This window comes from Haliotis cracherodii, unplaced genomic scaffold (genome assembly GCF_022045235.1).
Source record: "Haliotis cracherodii isolate W230 unplaced genomic scaffold, xgHalCrac1.p SCAF_19, whole genome shotgun sequence".
NCBI classification, from domain to species: Eukaryota; Metazoa; Mollusca; class Gastropoda; order Lepetellida; family Haliotidae; genus Haliotis; species Haliotis cracherodii.
Window position 1 is genome coordinate 19,867,985 of NW_027266274.1, and position 27,367 is coordinate 19,895,351.

At 36.0% G+C, this 27,367-nt stretch overlaps 1 protein-coding gene across 1 annotated transcript in view; it reads left to right on the forward strand.

Moving 5' to 3' along the window:
- The window catches only part of LOC139466644 (uncharacterized), a 141,961-nt gene that overhangs the window by 63,084 nt on the left and 51,510 nt on the right, over positions 1–27,367 (forward strand). Inside the window, exons 48-65 of the mRNA XM_071248228.1 lie at positions 7,231–7,350; positions 8,634–8,750; positions 9,464–9,580; positions 11,251–11,367; positions 12,085–12,201; positions 13,926–14,042; positions 14,979–15,095; positions 15,809–15,925; positions 17,421–17,537; positions 18,254–18,370; positions 19,085–19,201; positions 20,693–20,809; positions 21,525–21,641; positions 22,356–22,472; positions 23,358–23,474; positions 24,191–24,307; positions 25,750–25,866; positions 26,805–26,921. Of these exons, the coding sequence (XP_071104329.1) occupies positions 7,231–7,350; positions 8,634–8,750; positions 9,464–9,580; positions 11,251–11,367; positions 12,085–12,201; positions 13,926–14,042; positions 14,979–15,095; positions 15,809–15,925; positions 17,421–17,537; positions 18,254–18,370; positions 19,085–19,201; positions 20,693–20,809; positions 21,525–21,641; positions 22,356–22,472; positions 23,358–23,474; positions 24,191–24,307; positions 25,750–25,866; positions 26,805–26,921 (2,109 nt within the window). The remainder of the gene's footprint in view (positions 1–7,230; positions 7,351–8,633; positions 8,751–9,463; positions 9,581–11,250; positions 11,368–12,084; positions 12,202–13,925; positions 14,043–14,978; positions 15,096–15,808; positions 15,926–17,420; positions 17,538–18,253; positions 18,371–19,084; positions 19,202–20,692; positions 20,810–21,524; positions 21,642–22,355; positions 22,473–23,357; positions 23,475–24,190; positions 24,308–25,749; positions 25,867–26,804; positions 26,922–27,367) is intronic.

Sequence of the window (27,367 nt, forward strand, 5' to 3'; positions counted from 1 at the left end):
GTATTATCGTGATTGGAAAATTAAGACTTCGGAATACTATATTCATCTTCCCGAGGCAAGAGAGTTAACTGACTTAAAAAGTCCAGTTTCCACCCTTGCCGAACTAGGCTGGAATTCCTGGGCTCGATCGTAGCGCCACCAGTGTCTGTTGCCACTTATGTCACTTCTAAGTCTCTCCTATGGACCAATCAGATTCCACCTCTCGTATCACTTGCGTTTGCTTCACACAAAATGGTGGCGCCCAGTCAGGACGATCTGATCGATAATCAAGTTCTATATCGTGATAAAACGGGTCTTACATCGCGAAATGCATCAAATCACGTGAGCACCTTGATTAAAAACATGAAAAGATTTGGAAAATATCTGCTGACAACGAGTTGGCGGTGCACATGCTTTGTAAATCCTGCAATCGACCGAAATCTGCACGACAGTTTACGAACCGGATTTCGATTTCGGTGCGCGATTTCGATTGGACTATGCATAGACTCGTTAGTCCAGCCAAAATGTAACTCCATAATACCAGCCTAGTTCGGCAAGGGTGGAAACTGGACTTGTATAGTCAGTTAACTCTCTTGCCACAGGAGGATGTACTATATTTATTCGAATGTATTATGAATAAATCTTAATCAACGACCAAAATATTTTTGAATGTTCTCCTTTAAGAACCAGTAACCTTCCAATCCGCTTCAAGTTCCAACAATGTAGGAAGTAAACGTCAACATATCAAATCCTACGGCTGTGGGTCCAGATCTTGTTTGGCTAAAGTAGCAACTGATGGTCTTGGGTTAAATATTAAAGACAGATGGGCGCACACCCCTTGGTTGGATCAAGTAGCAACTGATGGTCTAGTGGCTTTTTTTTAAATATTAAAGACAGATAGGTACAGACCTTTGTTGGATCAAGTAGCCACTGATGGTCTAGTGCTTTTTTAGATTTTAAAGACAGATAGGTACAGACCTTGCTTGGTTGGATCAAGTAGCCACTGTATGGTCTAGTGTTTTTGTTTTAGATTCTAAAGACAGATAGGTACAGACCTTGGTTGGATCAAGTAGCCACTGATGGTCTAGTGGTTAATTTTAGATTTAAAGACAGATAGGTACAGACCTTGGTTGGATCAAGTAGCCACTGATGGTCTAGTGTTTTTTTTAGATTTTAAAGACAGATAGGTACAGACCTTGGTTGGATCAAGTAGCCACTGTATGGTCTAGTGTTTTTGTTAGATTTTAAAGACAGATAGGTACAGACCTTGGTTGGATAAAGTAGCCACTGTATGGTCTAGTGTTTTTTTTAGATTTTAAAGACAGATAGGTACAGACCTTGGTTGGATCAAGTAGCCACTGATGGTCTAGTGCTTTTTTAGATTTTAAAAACAGATAGGTACAGACCTTGGTTGGATCAAGTAGCCACTGATGGTCTAGTGCTTTTTTAGATTTTAAAAACAGATAGGTACAGACCTTGGTTGGATCAAGTAGCCACTGATGGTCTAGTGCTTTTTTAGATTTTAAAAACAGATAGGTACAGACCTTGGTTGGATCAAGTAGCCACTGTATGGTCTAGTGTTTTTTTTTAGATTTTAAAGACAGATAGGTACAGACCTTGGTTGGATCAAGTAGCCACTGATGGTCTAGTGTTTTTGTTAGATTTTAAAGACAGATAGGTACAGACCTTGGTTGGATAAAGTAGCCACTGTATGGTCTAGTGTTTTTTTTAGATTTTAAAGACAGATAGGTACAGACCTTGGTTGGATCAAGTAGCCACTGATGGTCTAGTGGTTTTTTTTAGATTTTAAAGACAGATAAGTACAGACCTTGGTTGGATCAAGTAGCCACTGATGGTCTAGTGTTTTCTTTTAGATTTTAAAGACAGATAGGTACAGACCTTAGTTGGATCAAGTAGCCACTGATGGTCCAGTGTTTTTTTTTTAGATTTTAAAGACAGATAGGTACAGACCTTGGTTGGATAAAGTAGCCACTGTATGGTCTAGTGTTTTCTTTTAGATTTTAAAGACAGATAGGTACAGACCTTGGTTTGATCAAGTAGCCACTGATGGTCTAGTGTTTTCTTTTAGATTTTAAAGACAGATAGGTACAGACCTTGGTTGGATCAAGTTCTATATCGTGATAAAACGGGTCTTACATCGCGAAATGCATCAAATCACGTGAGCACCTTGATTAAAAACATGAAAAGATTTGGAAAATATCTGCTGACAACGAGTTGGCGGTGCACATGCTTTGTAAATCCTGCAATCGACCGAAATCTGCACGACAGTTTACGAACCGGATTTCGATTTCGGTGCGCGATTTCGATTGGACTATGCATAGACTCGTTAGTCCAGCCAAAATGTAACTCCATAATACCAGCCTAGTTCGGCAAGGGTGGAAACTGGACTTGTATAGTCAGTTAACTCTCTTGCCACAGGAGGATGTACTATATTTATTCGAATGTATTATGAATAAATCTTAATCAACGACCAAAATATTTTTGAATGTTCTCCTTTAAGAACCAGTAACCTTCCAATCCGCTTCAAGTTCCAACAATGTAGGAAGTAAACGTCAACATATCAAATCCTACGGCTGTGGGTCCAGATCTTGTTTGGCTAAAGTAGCAACTGATGGTCTTGGGTTAAATATTAAAGACAGATGGGCGCACACCCCTTGGTTGGATCAAGTAGCAACTGATGGTCTAGTGGCTTTTTTTTAAATATTAAAGACAGATAGGTACAGACCTTTGTTGGATCAAGTAGCCACTGATGGTCTAGTGCTTTTTTAGATTTTAAAGACAGATAGGTACAGACCTTGCTTGGTTGGATCAAGTAGCCACTGTATGGTCTAGTGTTTTTGTTTTAGATTCTAAAGACAGATAGGTACAGACCTTGGTTGGATCAAGTAGCCACTGATGGTCTAGTGGTTAATTTTAGATTTAAAGACAGATAGGTACAGACCTTGGTTGGATCAAGTAGCCACTGATGGTCTAGTGTTTTTTTTAGATTTTAAAGACAGATAGGTACAGACCTTGGTTGGATCAAGTAGCCACTGTATGGTCTAGTGTTTTTGTTAGATTTTAAAGACAGATAGGTACAGACCTTGGTTGGATAAAGTAGCCACTGTATGGTCTAGTGTTTTTTTTAGATTTTAAAGACAGATAGGTACAGACCTTGGTTGGATCAAGTAGCCACTGATGGTCTAGTGCTTTTTTAGATTTTAAAGACAGATAGGTACAGACCTTGGTTGGATCAAGTAGCCACTGATGGTCTAGTGCTTTTTTAGATTTTAAAAACAGATAGGTACAGACCTTGGTTGGATCAAGTAGCCACTGATGGTCTAGTGCTTTTTTAGATTTTAAAAACAGATAGGTACAGACCTTGGTTGGATCAAGTAGCCACTGTATGGTCTAGTGTTTTTTTTTAGATTTTAAAGACAGATAGGTACAGACCTTGGTTGGATCAAGTAGCCACTGATGGTCTAGTGTTTTCTTTTAGATTTTAAAGACAGATAGGTACAGACCTTGGTTGGATCAAGTAGCCACTGATGGTCTAGTGGTGTTTTTAGATTTTAAAGACAGATAAGTACATACCTTGGTTGGATCAATTAGCCACTGATGGTCTAGTGTTTTCTTTTAGATTTTAAAGACAGATAGGTACAGACCTTGGTTGGATCAAGTAGCCACTGATGGTCTAGTGCTTTTTTAGATTTTAAAGACAGATAGGTACAGACCTTGGTTGGATCAAGTAGCCACTGTATGGTCTAGTGTTTCTTTTTAGATTTTAAAGACAGATAGGTACAGACCTTGGTTGGATCAAGTAGCCACTGATGGTCTAGTGTTTTCTTTTAGATTTTAAAGACAGATAGGTACAGACCTTGGTTGGATCAAGTAGCCACTGATGGTCCAGTGGTTTCTTTTTTAGATTTTAAAAACAGATAGGTACAGACCTTGTTGGATCAAGTAGCCACTGATGGTCTAGTGCTTTTTTAGATATTAAAGACAGATAGGTACAGACCTTGTATGGATCAGGTAGCCACTGATGGTCTAGTGATTAATTTTAGATTTAAAGACAGATAGGTACAGACCTTGGTTGGATCAAGTAGCCACTGATGGTCTAGTGTTTTTTTTAGATTTTAAAGACAGATAGGTACAGACCTTGGTTGGATCAAGTAGCCACTGATGGTCTAGTGTTTTTTTTTAGATTTTAAAGACAGATAGGTACAGACCTTGGTTGGATCAAGTAGCCACTGATGGTCTAGTGTTTTTGTTAGATTTTAAAGACAGATAGGTACAGACCTTGGTTGGATAAAGTAGCCACTGTATGGTCTAGTGTTTTTTTTAGATTTTAAAGACAGATAGGTACAGACCTTAGTTGGATCAAGTAGCCACTGATGGTCCAGTGTTTTTTTTTTAGATTTTAAAGACAGATAGGTACAGACCTTGGTTGGATAAAGTAGCCACTGTATGGTCTAGTGTTTTCTTTTAGATTTTAAAGACAGATAGGTACAGACCTTGGTTTGATCAAGTAGCCACTGATGGTCTAGTGTTTTCTTTTAGATTTTAAAGACAGATAGGTACAGACCTTGGTTGGATCAAGTAGCCACTGATGGTCCAGTTTTTTTTTTTTAGATTTTAAAAACCGATAGGTACAGACCTTGTTGGATCAAGTAGCCACTGATGGTCTAGTGCATTTTTAGATTTTAAAGACAGATAGGTACAGACCTTGGTTGGATCAAGTAGCCACTGATGGTCTAGTGTTTTTGTTTTAGATTCTAAAGACAGATAGGTACAGACCTTGGTTGGATCAATTAGTCACTGATGGTCTAGTGCTTTTTTAGGTTTTAAAGACAGATAGGTACAGACCTTGTTTGGATCAAGTAGCCACTGATTGTCTAGTGGCTTCTTTTTAAATATTAAAGACAGATAGGTACAGACCTTGTTTGGATCAAGTAGCCACTGATGGTCCAGTGTTTTTTTTTTAGATTTTAAAAACTGATAGGTACAGACCTTGGTTGGATCAAGTAGCCACTGATGGTCTAGTGGTTTTTTTAGATTTAAAAGACAGATAGGTACAGACCTTGGTTGGATCAAGTAGCCACTGTATGGTATAGTGTTTTTGTTTTAGATTCTAAAGACAGATAGGTACAGACCTTGGTTGGATCAAGTAGCCACTGATTGTCTAGTGGCTTTTTTTTAAATATTAAAGACAGATAGGTACAGACCTTGTTTGGATCAAGTAGCCACTGATGGTCTAGTGTTTTTTTTTTAGATTTTAAAGACAGATAGGTACAGACCTTGGTTGGGTCAAGTAGCCACTGATGGTTTAGTGTGTTTTTTTAGATTTCAAAGACAGATAGGTACAGACCTTGGTTGGATTAAGTAGCCACTGATGGTCTAGTGTTTTTGTTTTAGATTTTAACGACAAATAGGTACAGACCTTGGTTGGATCAAGTAGCAACTGATGGTCTAGTGGGTTTTTTAGATTTTAAAGACAGATATGTACAGACCTTGGTTGGATCAAGTAGCCACTGATGGTCTAGTGTTTCTTTTTAGATTTTAAAAAAAGATAGGTACAGACCTTGTTGGATCAAGTAGCCACTGATGGTCTAGTGTTTTCTTTTAGATTTTAAGGACAGATAGGTACAGACCTTGGTTGGATCAAGTAGCCACTGATGGTCTAGTGCTTTTTTAGATTTTAAAAACAGATAGGTACAGACCTTGGTTGGATCAAGTAGCCACTGTATGGTCTAGTGGTTTTTTTTAGATTTTAAAGACAGATAGGTACAGACCTTGGTTGGATCAAGTAGCCACTGTATGGTCTAGTGGTTTTTTTTAGATTTTAAAGACAGATAGGTACAGACCTTGGTTTGATCAATTAGCCACTGATGGTCTAGTGTTTTCTTTTAGATTTTAAAGACAGATAGGTACAGACCTTGGTTGGATCAAGTAGCCACTGATGGTCCAGTGGTTTTTTTTTAGATTTTAAAAACAGATAGGTACAGACCTTGGTTGGATCAAGTAGCCACTGATGGTCTAGTGCTTTTTTAGATTTTAAAGACAGATAGGTACAGACCTTGGTTGGATCAAGTAGCCACTGATGGTCTAGTGTTTTTTTTTAGATTTTAAAGACAGATAGGTACAGACCTTGGTTGGATCAAGCAGCCACTGATGGTCTAGTGCTTTTTTAGATTTTAAAGACAGATAGGTACAGACCTTGGTTTGATCAAGTAGCCACTGATGGTCTAGTGTTTTTGTTTTAGATTTTAACGAGAAATAGGTACAGACCTTGTTTGGATCAAGTAGCCACTGATGGTCCAGTGTTTTTTTTTTTAGATTTTAAAAACAGATAGGTACAGACCTTGGTTGGATCAAGTAGCCACTGATGGTCTAGTGTTTTTTTTTAGATTTTAAAGACAGATAGGTACAGACCTTGGTTGGATCAAGTAGCCACTGATGGTCTAATGTTTTTGTTACATTTTAAAGACAGATAGGTACAGACCTTGGTTGGATCAAGTAGCCACTGATGGTCTAGTGTTTTTGTTAGATTTTAAAGACAGATAGGTACAGACCTTGGTTGGATAAAGTAGCCACTGATGGTCTAGAGTTTTTTTTAGATTTTAAAGACAGATAGGTACAGACCTTGGTTGGATCAAGTAGCCACTGATGGTCTAGTGGTGTTTTTAGATTTTAAAGACAGGTAAGTACAGACCTTGGTTGGATCAAGTAGCCACTGATGGTCTTGTGTTATTTTTTTAGATTTTAAAGACAGATAGGTACAGACCTTGGTTGGATCAAGTAGCCACTTATGGTGTAGTTTTTTTTTATAGATTTTAAAGACAGATAGGTACAGACCTTGGTTTGATCAAGTAGCCACTGATGGTCTAGTGTGTTTTTTAAATATTAAAGACAGATAGGTACAGACTTTGATTGGATCAAGTAGCAACTGATGGTCTAGTGTTCTTTTTCAATATTAAAGACATGTTGGTATAGGTCTTAGTTAGATCTAGTGGAATCTGATGGTCTTGGGTATAGATATTAAAGACAGCTGGGTACATATCTTAGTTGGATCTGGATTGAACTGACGTTTTGTTTAACTCTACAAGTGACATTATAGTGGTATGAGTACAGTTACCAACGAATGAAATAACGAGAATTCATTGCATAGTCTTCGTGTCATGTTTTAAATGATCATATGTCTTCAACCATAGAAATATATATCCATAATACAACTTGACATTTCATATTCAGATTACGACGAGTGCACCTATGACAATCCTTGCGGCGACAATTCAGTGTGTAACAATCTCGATCCATCGTTCACGTGTTCATGTGCTGCAGGATATACCGGAGATGGCTACACGTGTACAGGTATATCACTTTATTTCTTTGCAAGTTGCTTTATGTAGAATCCAATTTCTAATTTAGCGTTGATATACGGTCTTGCCTGATCATCATCCAACAACAATCTTTGGATTGAATCGGTGGCCTATTGGTTTAGTAGGCTACAGCTCATTATGCAGGTTTAAGTATCATCGAATACCACATATGACCGGATTATTAACTTGGTGCGTCTGTGTTTCAGGAACAATCTCGACGAATGTTGTTTTCTCCCGCTAACAATTAGAGAAATGTTTCTTTTCCTACGAATCACAGTTCCAAGAAAAAAACACTTTCTGATGATTAGTGTTTTCGGTTTCTCTAACACTGACACCATGCTATAAAGGTCAACTTGGCCGCCATGTAATGTATTTGGAGAAATGTTAACGTATCAAGAAAGCGATAACTAAAAGCACATGCTTTATAAAGTTTCTATCAAGTTGTTTCTGTGCCGAGACGAGTCAACGAAGACGATAAAAAGAAGTTGAAGACAATGTCAATTCTGTCTTCATCGATTAATAATTTCCTATTACCATATACGCATATAAACCTATCTAAGAATGTTGAATACAAAAGTACATTTTACCAATAAAAAGTGCCTAAGTGTCGAATTGTGCCTATTGTGTGGAAACATTGCTCAACACAGATGCATTTAGTGATGTTGGATAAGCAAATCTGATGAACATTTATGTGAGGCAGAACTGGTTTATTACCGTACAGTTCGTCATATGATAGATACATACTGTTCTGTGTATTTGTGGTATTCGTGAATGAAATGTAGAGAAGAAATATAGAGTTGAAGAAGTAACATGTGTAACGTGAAAATATTTACAGACATAATCTGTGCAGAAACGTACACATGCACTAGCTAATGAAGAATCGTTTTATAATGCACTAATTGTTTGCTTGTAGTGAGTGAGTGAGTGAGTGAGTTGGGTTTAACGCCGCTTTTAACAGTATTCCAGTTATATCGCGGCGTGTCAGCTTAATGTGGGAGGAAAGCCCGAAGTGATGCAGGTCTTAGACGTTTACCACTTCGTTGAAACCCACGAGCACGGGTATGGAGCTGACAAACCTAGAAACATAATCGGGGCGAACCGGGATTCGAACCCACAATCATAGGTTTCTGGCGTGCCCAAGGGACGCAACTCTGCGAAGCGAATCGCGGCGCCTTAGACGACTGGGCCACCCGTGCCCCCTGTTTGCTTGTAATCAGAACTAAATGTACAGAAGAAATAGAAAAGAAATAATTTAATTCTTTTGAACATTTATAGATATCAACGAGTGTGATTCCAATCCATGCGACACTAACGCACTTTGCGGAAATCTCCTTGATAGTTACAGTTGTACCTGTAATGCTGGATATACAGGGAATGGAATGACGTGTGCAGGTTTGTAAATTTATGTGTCATACAAGGGATAAAGGAATGATGACCAAAGAGGTAAAATTTGACTGATCAGTGACAAAAATAAAGTCCGATGCAATACCCCATTTTGACTTGTATCATGTGTTCCCGTGTTTGTTTCAGGTAAACGTTTGACCTGCCTTTTGATGTGTTCAACAAAATCCTTTCTGCAATCATAAGATTTGTTTGATTTCGACAAACAATAAGCATTCATTTTTGAATCAAATAGTGATGATACTAGCTGTTCGCGAAAAGGTGATTATATTCTGCCCAACCGGCGTCACCCGCCTCAAACTCATGCAAAAGCATTTGTGCGAGTCCGATGCAGTGCTCCGACGTTCATACAGTTTGGCCCTCACTCTATGAAGGTTCATACTCCAGTGAACTCAGACAAAGTGAAAGTAAATTCTCAACTGAAAATGAATCAGTGATATTTCGTAAGTGCAAGTGTACTACAAGGATCTGTTAAATGCATCATGTAGAGGAAGGTATGTTCGATGGTTGTCATCATTTATAGATATCAACGCATGAGGTATCCTTTCATGTTGTCCTTATTTTTCATGGCAATGAGAACTAAATGTAGAAATGAGGATTTGTATTGGAGAAACAACTGCGTGATAGTTGTGTTTTGTACTATATTTTATGACACTCGCAACTAAATGTACTATAAGGTGTAGAATTCTTTTAAACATTTGCAGATATCGACGAGTGTGATTCCAGTCCATGCGACACGAACGCAGCTTGTGGAAATCTTGTTGATAGCTTCAGTTGTACCTGCAATTCTGGATATACAGGGAATGGAATGACGTGTACAGGTTGTTATATTTCTTTCTTTCTTAACAATTCTTCCTTGAGTTTTAAATATAGATTGCCTTGGATGTCTTTTCCCATCTAAGCGTCTGTGTCATTTTCAAAGCAGAATAATACGAATGCAGCAGTCCTTTAAAAAGTGAAGCATATATATCAAGAAAAAGTGCTTCGTTTGTGCAACTTATGCCCTTTGAAATTTAAATGTGTTTGACATTTTATGTAAACAAGTGCGACTCAGCTCATGGGGCGCTTTCAGAGAGAAACTGAAAAATAGTTAAGTACCAGGGTTGGTTGATAGGTTCTAAGTCTCACGTAGAATGAATTGCATAAAAGTTAACTTTTTTGTTTTTGATTTTGAACATTACATGATTTCATAGAGGCCTTAGGCATGACGAGCGAACACATTAACTGATTGATTGTGTTCTAAGCCTCACATAGAAGAGATTGCATAACAGTCAAATCATTGGTTGTGGTCTTTACACGAGTGAGTGAGTGAGTTTGGTTTAACGCCTCTTTGAGCAATATTCCAGCAATATCACGGCGGGGGACACCAGAATGGGCTTCACACACTGTACCCATGTCGGGAATCGAACCCGGGTCTTTGGATAGACGAGAGAACGCTTTAACCACTAGGCTACCCGACCGCCCCGGTCTTTACACGATCTCACACAGGCTTCATATATTGTACCCAAGTGGAGAATCGAACCCGGGCCTCAGGCGTGACACTTTAACTCCACGCGAATACATGTTCTCAGGGGGATGATGTAGGAAACATCGACTTTCGTGTGTATGTACTTGAAGTGTTAGTTTAGATATATACACATATTTAGGCATACAGTACTATAAAAGATTTTTGGTACATTTTACCCCATTCACAGTAAACACATGGCAAAGGAAATAAGCTTTGTAGATTTAATGTAAACATGTTAGCAAATACTCCGAGTATCACACGTTGAAAGTATGGTGTTCTTTACGATTATATGCTGGGTAATAGCAGAACCAATATAGTGACTACTTTGAATGCTTACTATTTATGGGCGCAATGTGCAGTGTATCAAATTACGATTCACAAATTATATGATGTATATATACATGTATGTTAAAATACAATTGATAACGTTTTTATGATACAGGCCTTAGGTTTAAATAAAAATTGAATGTGTTTAGTGAAGAAATACCCACCTTTTGGCCCCTGACAGGGATCATCTTAACTTGTGTGATAATATATTGTTTTCCTACATCACATTGTTGTTAAAAAGGATCTTACCTGTCAAATGTACATTTGCCATTAAAGAAACAAAGGAGAGGTTGTTCCAAGTTTTTCCAATATACTTCGAAAACTTACACGTATACAAAGGATCTCTTTTTTAAAGTAAAAAGATTTTTTTTTTCTTATTTAAAATTTCATTGTCTGAATAAGAAAATTCCATCTGCTTTCCAAGTTTCGTGACAATACTGGAATAAGTGCAAATTGAAAGTGTAATTCATTGTCATATAACACGTTGTTGTTTAAATAATTGAAAGTCAGTTTAACTCGTGCGTGTAGTTTAAAGATTTGTTTGGAGATATGTACATTTGCATTGGAGAAACAACTGCGTGATAGTTGTATTTTGTTCTATATTTTATGACACTAAGGGTGAATAAGGGCTAATATTTAATTTTTATACATTTCCAGATATCAACGAGTGTGATTCCAGTCCATGCGACACTAATGCAGCTTGTGAAAATCTCCTCGATAGTTTCAGTTGTACCTGCAATGCTGGCTATACAGGGAATGGAATGACGTGTACAGGTTCGTTGTATTGTGCATCATACATAGGGATAAAGGGACCATGCCCAATAGATTCTGCACAGACATGTACCTCTCATAAAAGATAGTTTGTAACATCATATAATAAAAATGTGTTTAGATGTGTATTTGCAATCCTGTGCATATTCTGTTAGGAATGTTGACATACACTAATTATAAGGTGGGGAAAAAACATGAAACTAATAAAAGGAACAAGAACTATTTACATAAGAAATCCTCTGCTTAAAGCAAAGTCTATTGTATAATTCTGAATGTGTAATATGCTCATGTAAGTATCAATGTAAACCCAGGTTAGTCTTAATACAAAAACAATGTGGTTTTGGTCAAGTATAGTGAGCTCTCATTGACTCATTTTGTTACCTTGATTCTTTTAAAGATTTGATGCCATTGAAAGTATTTTTCTTTTGTTAACTTTCTGAAGTTACTACTTTATTTTAAGCCTTATAAGTGCAAGGCTACTACTGGGGCTTAGCTAATAAAAAGCATGACATTGTATCAAATGTCTGATGCAAACATTTATTGGTAACAAGGAAGATTTTTATTGTGTTATTGTGTGTTATTTGTGATTACATTTACAACAGCAGGAGAGAAGGGAACTTTCGATTGTTGGCATCATTTCCTCTGCATTTAGATAGCAAATGCGTTTTATTTTTATTTTGTAGTATATTTTATAGGTTTTAATTCTGTCGTCATTTGCAGATATCAACGAGTGTGATTCCAATCCATGCGACAGTAACGCAGCTTGTAGTAATCTTGTTGACAGCTACAGTTGTACCTGTAATGCTGGATATACAGGGAATGGAATGACGTGTACAGGTTTGTCCTATTTAATTATATCCATGATGAAAAAAACATGTAAAGTGTACCGTCTTTACAATTCTTCCATGACTTCGAAATGTTGATTGCCTTGTGTATGGATGCGTTTTGCCTTCTGTTGACCCACCCGTCTGTGTCATTATCAAAGCAGGATAATACGAATTCTGCACACCTTTCAGAAACGTTGCAGACATAAATTATGCAGTGTTAAACTGCGTCGTTTGTGATTTTTATGACTTATACAGTTGAAATGTTTATGAAATTTTATGAAAATCTGCGTGACAGTAGTTTTGAATGGGGTCGTTTTCAGAGAAGAACTAAAAACTAGTTTAGTACGAGGGTTTATTGAAGAGTTCCGAGCCTCACATAGAATGAATTGCGTAAAAGTGAACATGACATGTCACAATAAATAATTGGGAAAAGATTAGAAGATAATATTTAATCCAAACTTAAGTGAACCCTGGTTAGTTGATACAATAGGAATGCCAGAAGATATAGATAGATTGCTATGCAAACTGTAGAAAATCACAACTTTAAAAAGCAACATACTACAGAAAAGAATGGGCTAGTCATGGAATTTACTCAATTAAAGATATATGCATTAAAAACGGAATTATGTCATTTGGAAAACTGAAACTATTCGATAAAAGGCATAACATTAGACCATAGATATTTAATTTTTAATGTACCAGACTCATGGAAAGCAACAGTCAAGAAAAGTAGAAATATTAATTTAAAGAATTTGTATATAAACAGTTCCTGAAGTGATCTGATAAAACCTGTCAAAGGTGCTTTCCCCTTTCATAAATTAATATCAAATGAATATATACTTAAAGTTTGTGATGTTGTCAATGAAGACATCAGCCATGTCTTTTGGGCATGTAGGAAAACTATCAAAACTTCGAATGATCTGGAACTTTGGCTTAATAATTATTTAAAAAAATAATTAGATGACAAGATGTCTTATTAGCTTGGTTCTGGTATTTCAATACTTTAATAAATCCTACACTTTTATTTGGAAAAGGGCATATTCATGTATGTGGAATTAAAGGAATCAAACCAAAAATAGATATACATTAAAAACTACTTAAAAACATATATTCAATCGCAAAATGTATTGCTATGAAAAAGGATGAGTAAAATAACTTGGTCACTTTTATTCTTTGCATTTGTTTCTTAGCTCTTTGTTGATACATGCTATGTTTGAGACTGATGTTGTGTTGCAACGTGTTTAGTTTAAATGTGACATCTTGACGGAATACTGTATTACTCTTCAACTCTAGGATCAATAAAAATACAAAAAGACTTTTTAGTTGTGAACATGACATGGCTTCACCAATTGTACCTGTGTGGCGAATGATGTCTGGGTCCTCAGGCGTGAACCACTCGGTTTAATCACTCGGGCCTAAATGTTCTAAGGACGATGATGTACTATAAGATGCTAGTAGCATATACATGGTGTGTGTGTTTTCATCTACAGAGTATTAGGTAATATGAATGATTAATACTGTGTAGACTCCTTGCTCACCCCACCCGCATTTATTGATATTGAACAAATATTTACTGATATGAAGGGGATGTGTTAAGAAATGTACACATGCACATTCAAATGAACCCCAAATGTGAAATCGTTTCATGTTGTTCGTGTTGTTTTGAAGGCAGTGAGAGCTAAATGTACTGTAAAAGGAGAAGAGGTAACCTTTAGTTCTTTTAAACATTTACAGATATCAACGAGTGTGATGCCAGTCCATGCGACAGTAACGCAGCTTGTGGTAATGATATTGGTAGCTACAGTTGTACCTGCAATCCGGGATATACAGGGAATGGCATGACATGTACAGGTTTGTTGTATTTATTTATCATCTATAGGGGCTTAATGGACTTTCGCGTGTAGGTATGTCAGGTGTTTTGTTTATATATTCCCTTATTTAGACAAATATCAGTGTAAAAGATGAATGGTGAATCATGCCCCATTTTCTGTACACATGACACAGGAGTAAGCATTGTAAATTTAATGTGTTTTTGTTAGAAAATACACCGAGTCTCACACGTGGAAGGTATGATGATGCTTACAATCAGGTTGTTTCCTACATAAAATAATAGAACTATTATCGTCACTATATGATAATTATTGATGGGCACAATGTGCCTTGCACCAAATCAGGTTGACAAATTGTTTGCTATCCGAACGAATATACAATAAGACGCAAAAAAACACATTTTAATGAGAGAGGTCTTAGGTTTTGATAGAAATTGAATGGATCTAGTGAAGTAATTCCAACAGACTCCCTACTAATGGAACAGGACTGGTATCATCTAAACATGTGTCACGTAGCGTTAATTGAAAAAGATATCAATCGATCTCATCTGTCAGTTGTGTATTTAAGAATTATGTCCAAAAGTGATAGTGTAATTTGCTATTGAAGAGACAAAGGAGAGGCTGTTCCATGTTTTTCCAATATATTTCGATAACTAACACATATATATACGATCTATTTTGATATCTGAATAAGGGAATTCGACCTGCTTTCCGACTTTTACAACAATACTTGAATTGAAGCAAATTGAAAGTGTAATTAATAGTCTAATAACACGTTAGTTAAATAGCAGTCAATCAAACTTCTCGGTTTATTTTAAAGATTTGTTTGGAGAGATGAACATTTGCATTGAAGGAACAAAAGCGTGATAGACTTGTTTGTACTATGTTTTATGGCATCCATAACTAAATGTACTAAAGGAGTATAGGGGCTAATATTGATCTTTTAAAACATTTTTAGAGATCAACGAGTGTGATTCCAATCCATGCGACACTAACGCACTTTGTGGAAATCTCCTTGATAGTTACAGTTGTACCTGTAATGCTGGATATACAGGGAATGGAATGACGTGTGCAGGTTTGTAAATTTATGTGTCATACAAGGGATAAAGGAATGATGACCAAAGAGGTAAAATTTGACTGATCAGTGACAAAAATAAAGTCCGATGCAATACCCCATTTTGACTTGTATCATGTGTTCCCGTGTTTGTTTCAGGTAAACGTTTGACCTGCCTTTTGATGTGTTCAACAAAATCCTTTCTGCAATCATAAGATTTGTTTGATTTCGACAAACAATAAGCATTCATTTTTGAATCAAATAGTGATGATACTAGCTGTTCGCGAAAAGGTGATTATATTCTGCCCAACCGGCGTCACCCGCCTCAAACTCATGCAAAAGCATTTGTGCGAGTCCGATGCAGTGCTCCGACGTTCATACAGTTTGGCCCTCACTCTATGAAGGTTCATACTCCAGTGAACTCAGACAAAGTGAAAGTAAATTCTCAACTGAAAATGAATCAGTGATATTTCGTAAGTGCAAGTGTACTACAAGGATGTGTTAAATGCATCATGTAGAGGAAGGTATGTTCGATGGTTGTCATCATTTATAGATATCAACGCATGAGGTATCCTTTCATGTTGTCCTTATTTGTCATGGCAATGAGAACTAAATGTAGAAATGAGGATTTGCATTGGAGAAACAACTGCGTGATAGTTGTGTTTTGTACTATATTTTATGACACTCGCAACTGAATGTACTATAAGGTGTAGAATTCTTTTAAACATTTGCAGATATCGACGAGTGTGATTCTAGTCCATGCGACACGAACGCAGCTTGTGGAAATCTTGTTGATAGCTTCAGTTGTACCTGCAATTCTGGATATACAGGGAATGGAATGACGTGTACAGGTTGTTATATTTCTTTCTTTCTTAACAATTCTTCCTTGAGTTCTAAATATAGATTGCCTTGGATGTCTTTTCCCATCTAAGCGTCTGTGTCATTTTCAAAGCAGAATAATACGAATGCAGCAGTCCTTTAAAAAGTGAAGCATATATATCAAGAAAAAGTGCTTCGTTTGTGCAACTTATGCCCTTTGAAATTTAAATGTGTTTGACATTTTATGTAAACAAGTGCGACTCAGCTCATGGGGCGCTTTCAGAGAGGAACTGAAAAATAGTTAAGTTCCAGGGTTGGTTGATAGGTTCTAAGTCTCACGTAGAATGAATTGCATAAAAGTTAACTTTTTTTTGTTTTTGATTTTGAACATTACATGATTTCATAGAGGCCTTAGGCATGACGGGCGAACACATTAACTGGTTGATTGTGTTCTAAGCCTCACATAGAAGAGATTGCATAACAGTCAAATCATTGGTTGTGGTCTTTACACGATCTCACACAGGCTTCATATATTGTACCCAAGTGGAAAATCGAACCCGGGCCTCAGGCGTGACACTTTAACTCCACGCGAATACATGTTCTCAGGGGGATGATGTAGGAAACATCGACTTTCGTGTGTATGTACTTCAAGTGTTAGTTTAGATATATACACATATTTAGGCATACAGTACTATAAAAGATTTTTGGTACATTTTACCCCATTCACAGTAAACACATGGCAAAGGAAATAAGCTTTGTAGATTTAATGTAAACATGTTAGCAAATACTCCGAGTATCACACGTTGAAAGTATGGTGTTCTTTACGATTATGTGCTGGGTAATAGCAGAACCAATATAGTGACTACTTTGAATGCTTACTATTTATGTGGCGCAATGTGCAGTGTATCAAATTACGATTCACAAATTATATGATGTATACATACATGTATGTTAAAATACAATTGATAACGTTTTTATGATACAGGCCTTAGGTTTTATTAAAAAATGAATGTGTTTAGTGAAGAAATACCCTCCTTTTGGCCCCTGACAGGGATCATCTTAACTTGTGTGATAATATATTGTTTTCCTACATCACATTGTTGTTAAAAAGGATCTTACCTGTCAAATGTACATTTGCCATTGAGGAAACAAAGGAGAGGTTGTTCCAAGTTTTTCTAATATACTTCGAAAACTAACACGTATACAAATGATCTCTTTTTTAAAGTAAAAAGATTTTTTTTTTCTTATTTAAAATTTCATTGTCTGAATAAGAAAATTCCATCTGCTTTCCAAGTTTCGTGACAATACTGGAATAAGTGCAAATTGAAAGTGTAATTCATTGTCATATAACACGTTGTTGTTTAAATAATTGAAAGTCAGTTTAACTCGTGCATGTAGTTAAAAGATTTGTTTGGCAATATGTGCATTTGCATTGGAGAAACAATTGCGTGATAGTTGTATTTTGTTCTATGTTTTATGACACTAAGGGAGAATAAGGGCTAATATTTAATTTTTATACATTTCCAGATATCAACGAGTGTGATTCCAGTCCATGCGACACTAATGCAGCTTGTGAAAATCTCCTCGATAGTTTCAGCTGTACCTGCAATGCTGGCTATACAGGGAATGGAATGACGTGTACAGGTTCGTTGTATTGTGCATCATACATAGGGATAAAGGGACCATGCCTAATAGATTCTGCACAGACATGTACCTCTCATAAAAGATAGTTTGTAACATCATATAATAAAAATGTGTTTAGATGTGTATTTGCAATCCTGTGCATATTCTGTTAGGAATGTTGACATACACTAATTATAAGGTGGGGGAAAAACATGAAATTAATAAAAGTAACAAGAACTATTTACATAAGAAATCCTCTGCTTGAAGCAAAATCTATTGTACAATTCTGAATGTGTAATAAGCCCATGTAAGTATCAATGTAAACCCAGGTTAGTCTTTATACAAAAACAATGTGGTTTTGGTCAAGTGTAGTCAGCTCTCATTGACTCATTTTGTAACCTTGATTCTTTTAAAGATTTGATGCTATTGAAAGTATTTTTCTTTGTTAACTTTCTGAAGTTACCACTTTGTTTTAAGCCTTATCAGTGCAAGGCTACTACTGGGGCTTAGCTAATACAAAGCATGACATTGTATCAAATGTCTGATGCAAACATTTATTGGTAACAAGGAAGATTTTTATTGTGTTATTGTGTGTTATTTGTGATTACATTTACACTAGCAGGAGAGAAGGGAACCTTCGATTGTTGTCATCATTTCCTCTGCATTTGAATAGCAATTGCGTTTTATTTTTATTTTGTAGTATATTTTATAGGTTTTAATTCTGTCGTCATTTGCAGATATCAACGAGTGTGATTCCAATCCATGCGACACTAACGCGGCTTGTAGTAATCTTGTTGACAGCTACAGTTGTACCTGTAATGCTGGATATACAGGGAATGGAATGACGTGTACAGGTTTGTTAAATTTATGTTTCATCCAAAGGAATAAAGGAATGATGACCAAAGAGGTCAAATTTGACTGATCAGTGACAGAAATAAAGTCCGATGCAATACCCCATTTTGACTTGTATCATGTGTTCCCGTGTTTGTTTCAGGTAAACGTTTGACCTGCCTTTTGATGTGTTCAACAAAATCCTTTCTGCAATCATAAGATTTGTTTGATTTCGACAAACAATAAGCATTCATTTTTGAATCAAATAGTGATGATACAAGTTGTTTGCGAAAAGGTGATTATATTCTGCCCAACCGGCGTCACCCGCCTCAAACTCATACAAAAGCATTTGTGCGAGTCCGATGCAGTGCTCCGACGTTCATACAGTTTGACCCCCACTCTATGAAGGTTCATACTCCAGTGAACTCACACAAAGTGAAAGTAAATTCTCAACTGAAAATGAATCAATGATATTTCGTAAGTGCAAGTGTACTACAAGGATGTGTTAAATGCATCATGTAGAGGAAGGTATGTTCGATGGTTGTCATCATTTATAGATATCAACGCATGAGATATCCTTTCATGTTGTCCATATTTTTCATGGCAATGAGAACTAAATGTAGAAATGAGGATTTGCATTGGAGAAACAACTGCGTGATAGTTGTGTTTTGTACTATATTTTATGGCACTCGCAACTGAATGTACTAAAGGTGTAGAATTCTTTTAAACATTTGCAGATATCGACGAGTGTGATTCCAGTCCATGCGACACGAACGCAGCTTGTGGAAATCTTGTTGATAGCTTCAGTTGTACCTGCAATTCTGGATATACAGGGAATGGAATGACGTGTACAGGTTGTTATATTTCTTTCTTTCTTAACAATTCTTCCATGAGTTCTAAATATAGATTGCCTTGCATGTTTTTTCCCATCTGAGCGTCTGTGTCATTTTCAAAGCAGAATAATGCGAATTCAGCAGTCCTTTAAAAAGTGAAGCATATAAATCAAGAAGAATTGCTTCATTTGTGCAACTTATGCCCTTTGAAATTTAAATGTGTTTGACATTTTATGTAAACAAGTGCGACTCAGCTCATGGGGCGCTTTCAGAGAGAAACTGAAAAATAGTTAAGCACCAGGGTTGGTTGATAGGTTCTAAGTCTCACGTAGAATGAATTGCATAAAAGTTAACTTTTTTTGTTTTTGAACATTACATGTTTTCATAGAGGCCTTAGGCATGACGAGCGAACACATTAACTGATTGATTGTGTTCTAAGCCTCACATAGAAGTTGTATTGCATAACAGTCAAATCATTGGTTGTGGTCTTTACACCATCTCACACAGGCTTCATATATTGTACCCATGTGGAGAATCGAACCCGGGCCTCAGTCGTGACGCTTTTACTCCACGGGAATACATTTTCTCAGGGTGATGATGTAGGAAAAATAGACTTTCGTGTGTATGTACTTGAAGTGTTAGTTTAGATATATACACATATTTAGGCATACAGTACTATAAAAGATTTTTGGTACATTGTACCCCATTCACAGTAAACACATGGCAAAGGAAATAAGCTTTGTACATTTAATGTAAACATGTTAGCAAATACTCCGAGTATCACACGTGGAAAGTATGGTGTTCTTTACGATTATGTGCTGGGTAATAGCAGAACCAATATAGTGACTTTTTTTGAATGCTTACTATTTATAAGGGTGCAATGTGCAGTGTATCAAATTACGATTCACAAATTATATGATGTATATATACATGTATGTTAAAATACAATTGATAACGTTTTTATGATACAGGCCTTAGGTTTTAATAAAAATTGAATGTGTTTAGTGAAGAAATTCCCTCCTTTTGGAACAGGACAGGGATCATCTTAACTTGTGTGATAACAAATTGTTTTCCTACATCACATTGTTGTTAAAAAGGATCTTACCTGTCAAATGTACATTTGCCATTAAAGAAACAAAGGAGAGGTTGTTCCAAGTTTTTCCAATATACTTCGAAAACTAACACGTATACAAATGATCTCTTTTTTAAAATATAAAGATCCTTTTTTCTCATTTAAAATTTCATTGTCTGAATAAGAAAATTCAATCTGCTTTCCGACTTTCGTGACAATACTGGAATAAGTGCAAATTGAAAGTGTAATTCATTGTCATATAACACGTTGTTGTTTAAATAATTGAAAGTCAGTTTAACTCGTGCGTGTAGTTTAAAGATTTGCTTGGAGATATATACATTTGCATTGGAGAAACAACTGCGTGAAAGTTGTATTTTGTTCTATATTTTGTGACACTAAGGGAGAATAAGGTCTAATATTTAATATTTATACATTTCCAGATATCAACGAGTGTAATTCCAGTCCATGCGACACTAATGCAGCTTGTGGAAATCTCCTCGATAGTTTCAGCTGTACCTGCAATGCTGGCTATACAGGGAATGGAATGACGTGTACAGGTTCGTTGTATTGTGCATCATACATATGGATAAAGGGACGATGCCTAATAGATTCTGCACACACCTGTACCTCTCATAAAAGATAGTTTGTAACATCAGGTAATAAAAATGTGTTTAGATGTGTATTTGCAATCCTGTGCATATTCTGTTAGGAATGTTGACATACACTAATTATAAGGTGGGGGAAAAACATGAAATTAATAAAAGTAACAAGAACTATTTACATAAGAGACCTCTGCTTGAAGCAAAATCTATTGTACAATTCTGAATGTGTAATAAGCTCATGTAAGTATCAATGTAAACCCAGGTTAGTCTTTATACAAAAACAATGTGGTTTGGGTCAAGTGTAGTCAGCTCTCATTGACTCATTTTGTAACCTTGATTCTTTTAAAGATTTGATGCTATTGAAAGTATTTTTCTTTGTTAACTTTCTGAAGTTACCACTTTGTTTTAAGCCTTATAAGTGCAAGGCTACTACAGGGGCTTAGCTAATAAAAAGCATGACATTGTATCAAATGTCTGATGCAAACATTTATTGGTAACAAGGAAGATTTTTATTGTGTTATTGTGTATTATTTGTGATTACATTTACAACAGCAGGAGAGAAGTGAACCTTCGATTGTTGGCATCATTTCCTCTGCATTTAAATAGCAAATGCGTTTTATTTTTATTTTGTAGTATATTTTATAGGTTTTAATTCTGTCGTCATTTGCAGATATCAACGAATGTGATTCCAATCCATGCGACACTAACGCGGCTTGTAGTAATCTTGTTGACAGCTACAGTTGTACCTGTAATGCTGGATATACAGGGAATGGAATGACGTGTACAGGTTTGTTAAATTTATGTTTCATCCAAAGGAATAAAGGAATGATGACCAAAGAGGTCAAATTTGACTGATCAGTGACAGAAATAAAGTCCGATGCAATACCCCATTTTGACTTGTATCATGTGTTCCCGTGTTTGTTTCAGGTAAACGTTTGACCTGCCTTTTGATGTGTTCAACAAAATCCTTTCTGCAATCATAAGATTTGTTTGATTTCGACAAACAATAAGCATTTATTTTTGAATCAAATAGTGATGATACAAGTTGTTCGCGAAAAGGTGATTATATTCTGCCCAACCGGCGTCACCCGCCTCAAACTCATACAAAAGCATTTGTGCGAGTCCGATGCAGTGCTCCGACGTTCATACAGTTCGACCCTCACTCTATGAAGGTTCATACTCCAGTGAACTCACACAAAGTGAAAGTAAATTCTCAACTGAAAATGAATCAATGATATTTCGTAAGTGCAAGTGTACTACAAGGATGTGTTAAATGCTTCATGAAGAGGAAGGTATGTTCGATGGTTGTCATCATTTATAGATATCAACGCATGAGGTATCCTTTCATGTTGTCCATATTTTTCATGGCAATGAGAACTAAATGTAGAAATGAGGATTTGCATTGGAGAAACAACTGCGTGATAGTTGTGTTTTGTACAATATTTTATGGCACTCGCAACTGAATGTACTGAAGGTGTAGAATTCTTTTAAACATTTGCAGATATCGACGAGTGTGATTCCAGTCCATGCGACACGAACGCAGCTTGTGGAAATCTTGTTGATAGCTTCAGTTGTACCTGCAATTCTGGATATACAGGGAATGGAATGACGTGTACAGGTTGTTATATTTCTTTCTTTCTTAACAATTCTTCCATGAGTTCTAAATATAGATTGCCTTGGATGTTTTTTCCCATCTGAGCGTCTGTGTCATTTTCAAAGCAGAATAATTCGAATTCAGCAGTCCTTTAAAAAGTGAAGCATATAAATCAAGAAGAAGTGCTTCGTTTGTGCAACATATGCCCTTTGAAATTTAAATGTGTTTGACATTTTATGTAAACAAGTGCGACTCAGCTAATGGGGCGCTTTCAGAGAGGAACTGAAAAATAGTTAAGCACCAGGGTTGGTTGATAGGTACTAAGTCTCACGTAGAATGAATTATATGATTCCATAGAGGCCTTAGGCATGACGAGCGAACACATTAACTGATTGATTGTGTTCTAAGCCTCACATAGAAGAGATTGCACAACAGTCAAATCATTGGTTGTGGTCTTTACACGATCTCACACAGGCTTCATATATTGTACCCATGTGGAGAATCGAACCCGGGCCTCAGGCGTTACACTTTAACTCCACTCGAATACATGTTCTCAGGGTGATGATGTAGGAAAAATATCCGTTTACAAATGATCTCTTTTTCAGATAAAAAGATCCTTTTTATTCTTATTTAAAATTTCATTGTCTGAATAAGAAAATTCCATCTGCTTTCCGACTTTCGTGACAATACTGGAATAAGTGCAAATTGAAAGTGTAATTCATTGTCATATAACACGTTGTTGTTCAAATAATTGAAAGTCAGTTTAACTCGTGCGTGTAGTTAAAAGATTTGTTTGGCGATATATACATTTGCATTAGAGAAACAATTGCGTGATAGTTGTATTTTGTTCTATGTTTTATGACACTAAGGGAGAATAAGGGCTAATATTTAATATTTATACATTTCCAGATATCAACGAGTGTAATTCCAGTCCATGCGACACTAATGCAGCTTGTGGAAATCTCCTCGATAGTTTCAGCTGTACCTGCAATGCTGGCTATACAGGGAATGGAATGACGTGTACAGGTTCGTTGTATTGTGCATCATACATATGGATAAAGGGACGATGCCTAATAAATTCTGCACACACCTGTACCTCTCATAAAAGATAGTTTGTAACATCAGGTAATAAAAATGTGTTTAGATGTGTATTTGCAATCTTGTGCATATTCTGTTAGGAATGTTGACATACACTAATTATAAGGTGGGGGAAAAACATGAAATTAATAAAAGTAACAAGAACTATTTACATAAGAAATCCTCTGCTTGAAGCAAAATCTATTGTACAATTCTGAATGTGTAATAAGCTCATGTAAGTATCAATGTAAACCCAGGTTAGTCTTTATACAAAAACAATGTGGTTTGGGTGAAATGTAGTCAGCTCTCATTGACTCATTTTGTAACCTTGATTCTTTTTAAGATTTGATGCTATTGAAAGTATTTTTCTTTGTTAACTTTCTGAAGTTACCACTTTGTTTTAAGCCTTATAAGTGCAAGGCTACTACAGGGGCTTAGCTAATACAAAGCATGACATTGTATCAAATGTCTGATGCAAACATTTATTGGTAACAAGGAAGATTTTTATTGTGTTATTGTATGTTATTTGTGATTACATTTACAACAGCAGGAGAGAAGTGAACCTTCGATTGTTGTCATCATTTCCTCTGCATTTAAATAGCAATTGCGTTTTATTTTTATTTTGTAGTATATTTTATAGGTTTTAATTCTGTCGTCATTTGCAGATATCAACGAGTGTGATTCCAATCCATGCGACAGTAACGCGGCTTGTAGTAATCTTGTTGACAGCTACAGCTGTACCTGTAATGCTGGATATACAGGGAATGGAATGACGTGTACAGGTTTGTCCTATTTAATTATATCCATGATGAAAAAAACCATGTAAAGTGTACCGTCTTTACAATAATTATTCTTCCATGACTTCGAAATGTTGATTGCCTTGTGTATGGATGCGTTTTGCCTTCTGTTGACCCACCCGTCTGTGTCATTATCAAAGCAGGATAATACGAATTCTGCACACCTTTCAGAAACGTTGCAGACATAAATTATGCAGTGTTGAATTGCGTCGTTTGTGATTTTATTACTTATACAATTGAAATGTTTATGAAATTTTATGAAAATCTGCGTGACAGTAGTTTTTAATGGGGTCGTTTTCAGAGAAGAACTTAAAACTAGTTTAGTACGAGGGTTTATTGAAGAGTTCCGAGCCTCACATAGAATGAATTGCGTAAAAGTGAACATGACATGTCACAATAAATAATTGGGAAAAGATTAGAAGATAATATTTAATCCAAACTTAAGTGAACCCTGGTTAGTTGATACAAAAGGAATGCCAGAAGATATAGATAGATTGCTATGCAAACTGTAGAAAATCACAACTTTAAAAAGCAACATACTACAGAAAACAATGGGCTAGTCATGGAATTTACTCAATCAAAGATATATATGCATTAAAAACGGATTTATGTCATTTGGAGAACTGAAACTATCCGATAAAAGGCATAACATTAGACCATAGATATTTAATTTTCAATGTACCAGACTCATGGAAAGCAACAGTCAAGAAAAGAAGAAATATTGATTTAAAGAATTTGTATATAAACAGTTCCTGAAGTGATCTGATAAAACCTGTCAAAGGTGCTTTCCCCTTTCATAAATTAATATCAAATGAATATATACTTAAAGTTTGTGATGTTGTCAATGAAGACATCAGCCATGTCTTTTGGGCATGTAGGAAAACTATCAAAACTTTGAATGATCTGGAACTTTGGCTTAATAATTATTTAAAAAATAATTAGATGACAAGATGTCTTATTAGCTTGGTTCTGGTATTTCAATACTTTAATAAATCCTATACTTTTATTTGGAAAAGGGCATATTCATGTATGTGGAATTAAAGGAATCAAACCAAAAATAGATATACATTAAAAACTACTTAAAAACATATATTCAATCGCAAAATGTATTGCTATGAAAAAGGATGAGTAAAATAACTCGGTCACTTTTATTCTTTGCATTTGTTTCTTAGCTCTTTGTTGATACATGCTATGTTTGAGACTGATGTTGTGTTGCAACGTGTTTAGTTTAAATGTGACATCTTGACGGAATACTGTATTACTCTTCAACTCGAGGATCAATAAAAATACAAAAGGACTTTTTAGTTGTGAACATGACATGGCTTCACCAATTGTTTCATGTTGTTCGTGTTGTTTTGAAGGCAGTGAGAGCTAAATGTACTGAAAAAGGAGAAGAGGTAACCTTTAGTTCTTTTAAACATTTACAGATATCAACGAGTGTGATGCCAGTCCATGCGACAGTAACGCAGCTTGTGGTAATGATATTGGTAGCTACAGTTGTACCTGCAATCCGGGATATACAGGGAATGGCATGACATGTACAGGTTTGTTGTATTTATTTATCATCTATAGGGGCTTAATGGACTTTCGTGTGTAGGTATGTCAGGTGTTTTGTTTATATATTCCCTTATTTAGACAAATATCAGTGTAAAAGATGAATGGTGAATCATGCCCCATTTTCTGTACACATGACACAGGAGTAAGCATTGTAAATTTAATGTGTTTTTGTTAGAAAATACACCGAGTCTCACACGTGGAAGGTATGATGATGCTTACAATCAGGTTGTTTCCTACATAAAATAATATAACTATTATCGTCACTATATGATAATTATTGATGGGCACAATGTGCCTTGCACCAAATCAGGTTGACAAATTGTTTGCTATCCGAACGAATATACAATAAGACGCAAGAAAAAACATTTTAATGAGAGAGGTCTTAGGTTTTGATAGAAATTGAATGGATCTAGTGAAGTAATTCCAACAGACTCCCTACTAATGGAACAGGACTGGTATCATCTAAACATGTGTCACGTAGCGTTAATTGAAAAAGATATCAATCGATCTCATCTGTCAGTTGTGTATTTAAGAATTATGTCCAAAAGTGATAGTGTAATTTGCTATTGAAGAGACAAAGGAGAGGCTGTTCCATGTTTTTTCCAATATATTTCGATAACTAACACATATACAAATGATCTATTTTGATGTCTGAATAAGGGAATTCGACCTGCTTTCCGACTTTCACAACAATACTTGAATTGAAGCAAATTGAAAGTGTAATTAATAGTCTAATAACACGTTAGTTAAATAGCAGTCAATCAAACTTCTCTGTACATTTTAAAGATTTGTTTGGAGAGATGAACATTTGCATTGAAGGAACAAAAGCGTGATAGACTTTTTTGTACTATGTTTTATGGCATCCATAACTAAATGTACTAAAGGAGTATAGGGGCTAATATTGATCTGTTAAAAACATTTTTAGAGATCAACGAGTGTGAATCCAGTCCATGCGACACTAACGCACTTTGTGGAAATCTCCTTGATAGTTACAGTTGTACCTGTAATGCTGGATATACAGGGAATGGAATGACGTGTACAGGTTTGTTAAATTTATGTTTCATCCAAAGGAATAAAGGAATGATGACCAAAGAGGTCAAATTTGACTGATCAGTGACAGAAATAAAGTCCGATGCAATACCCCATTTTGACTTGTATCATGTGTTCCCGTGTTTGTTTCAGGTAAACGTTTGACCTGCCTTTTGATGTGTTCAACAAAATCCTTTCTGCAATCATAAGATTTGTTTGATTTCGACAAACAATAAGCATTATTTTTGGATCAAATAGTGATGATACTAGCTGTTCGCGAAAAGGTGATTATATTCTGCCCAACCGGCGTCACCCGCCTCAAACTCATACAAAAGCATTTGTGCGAGTCCGATGCAGTGCTCCGACGTTCATACAGTTTGACCCTCAACCTATGAAGGTTCATACTCCAGTGAACTCACACAAAGTGAAAGTAAATTCTCAACTGAAAATGAATCAATG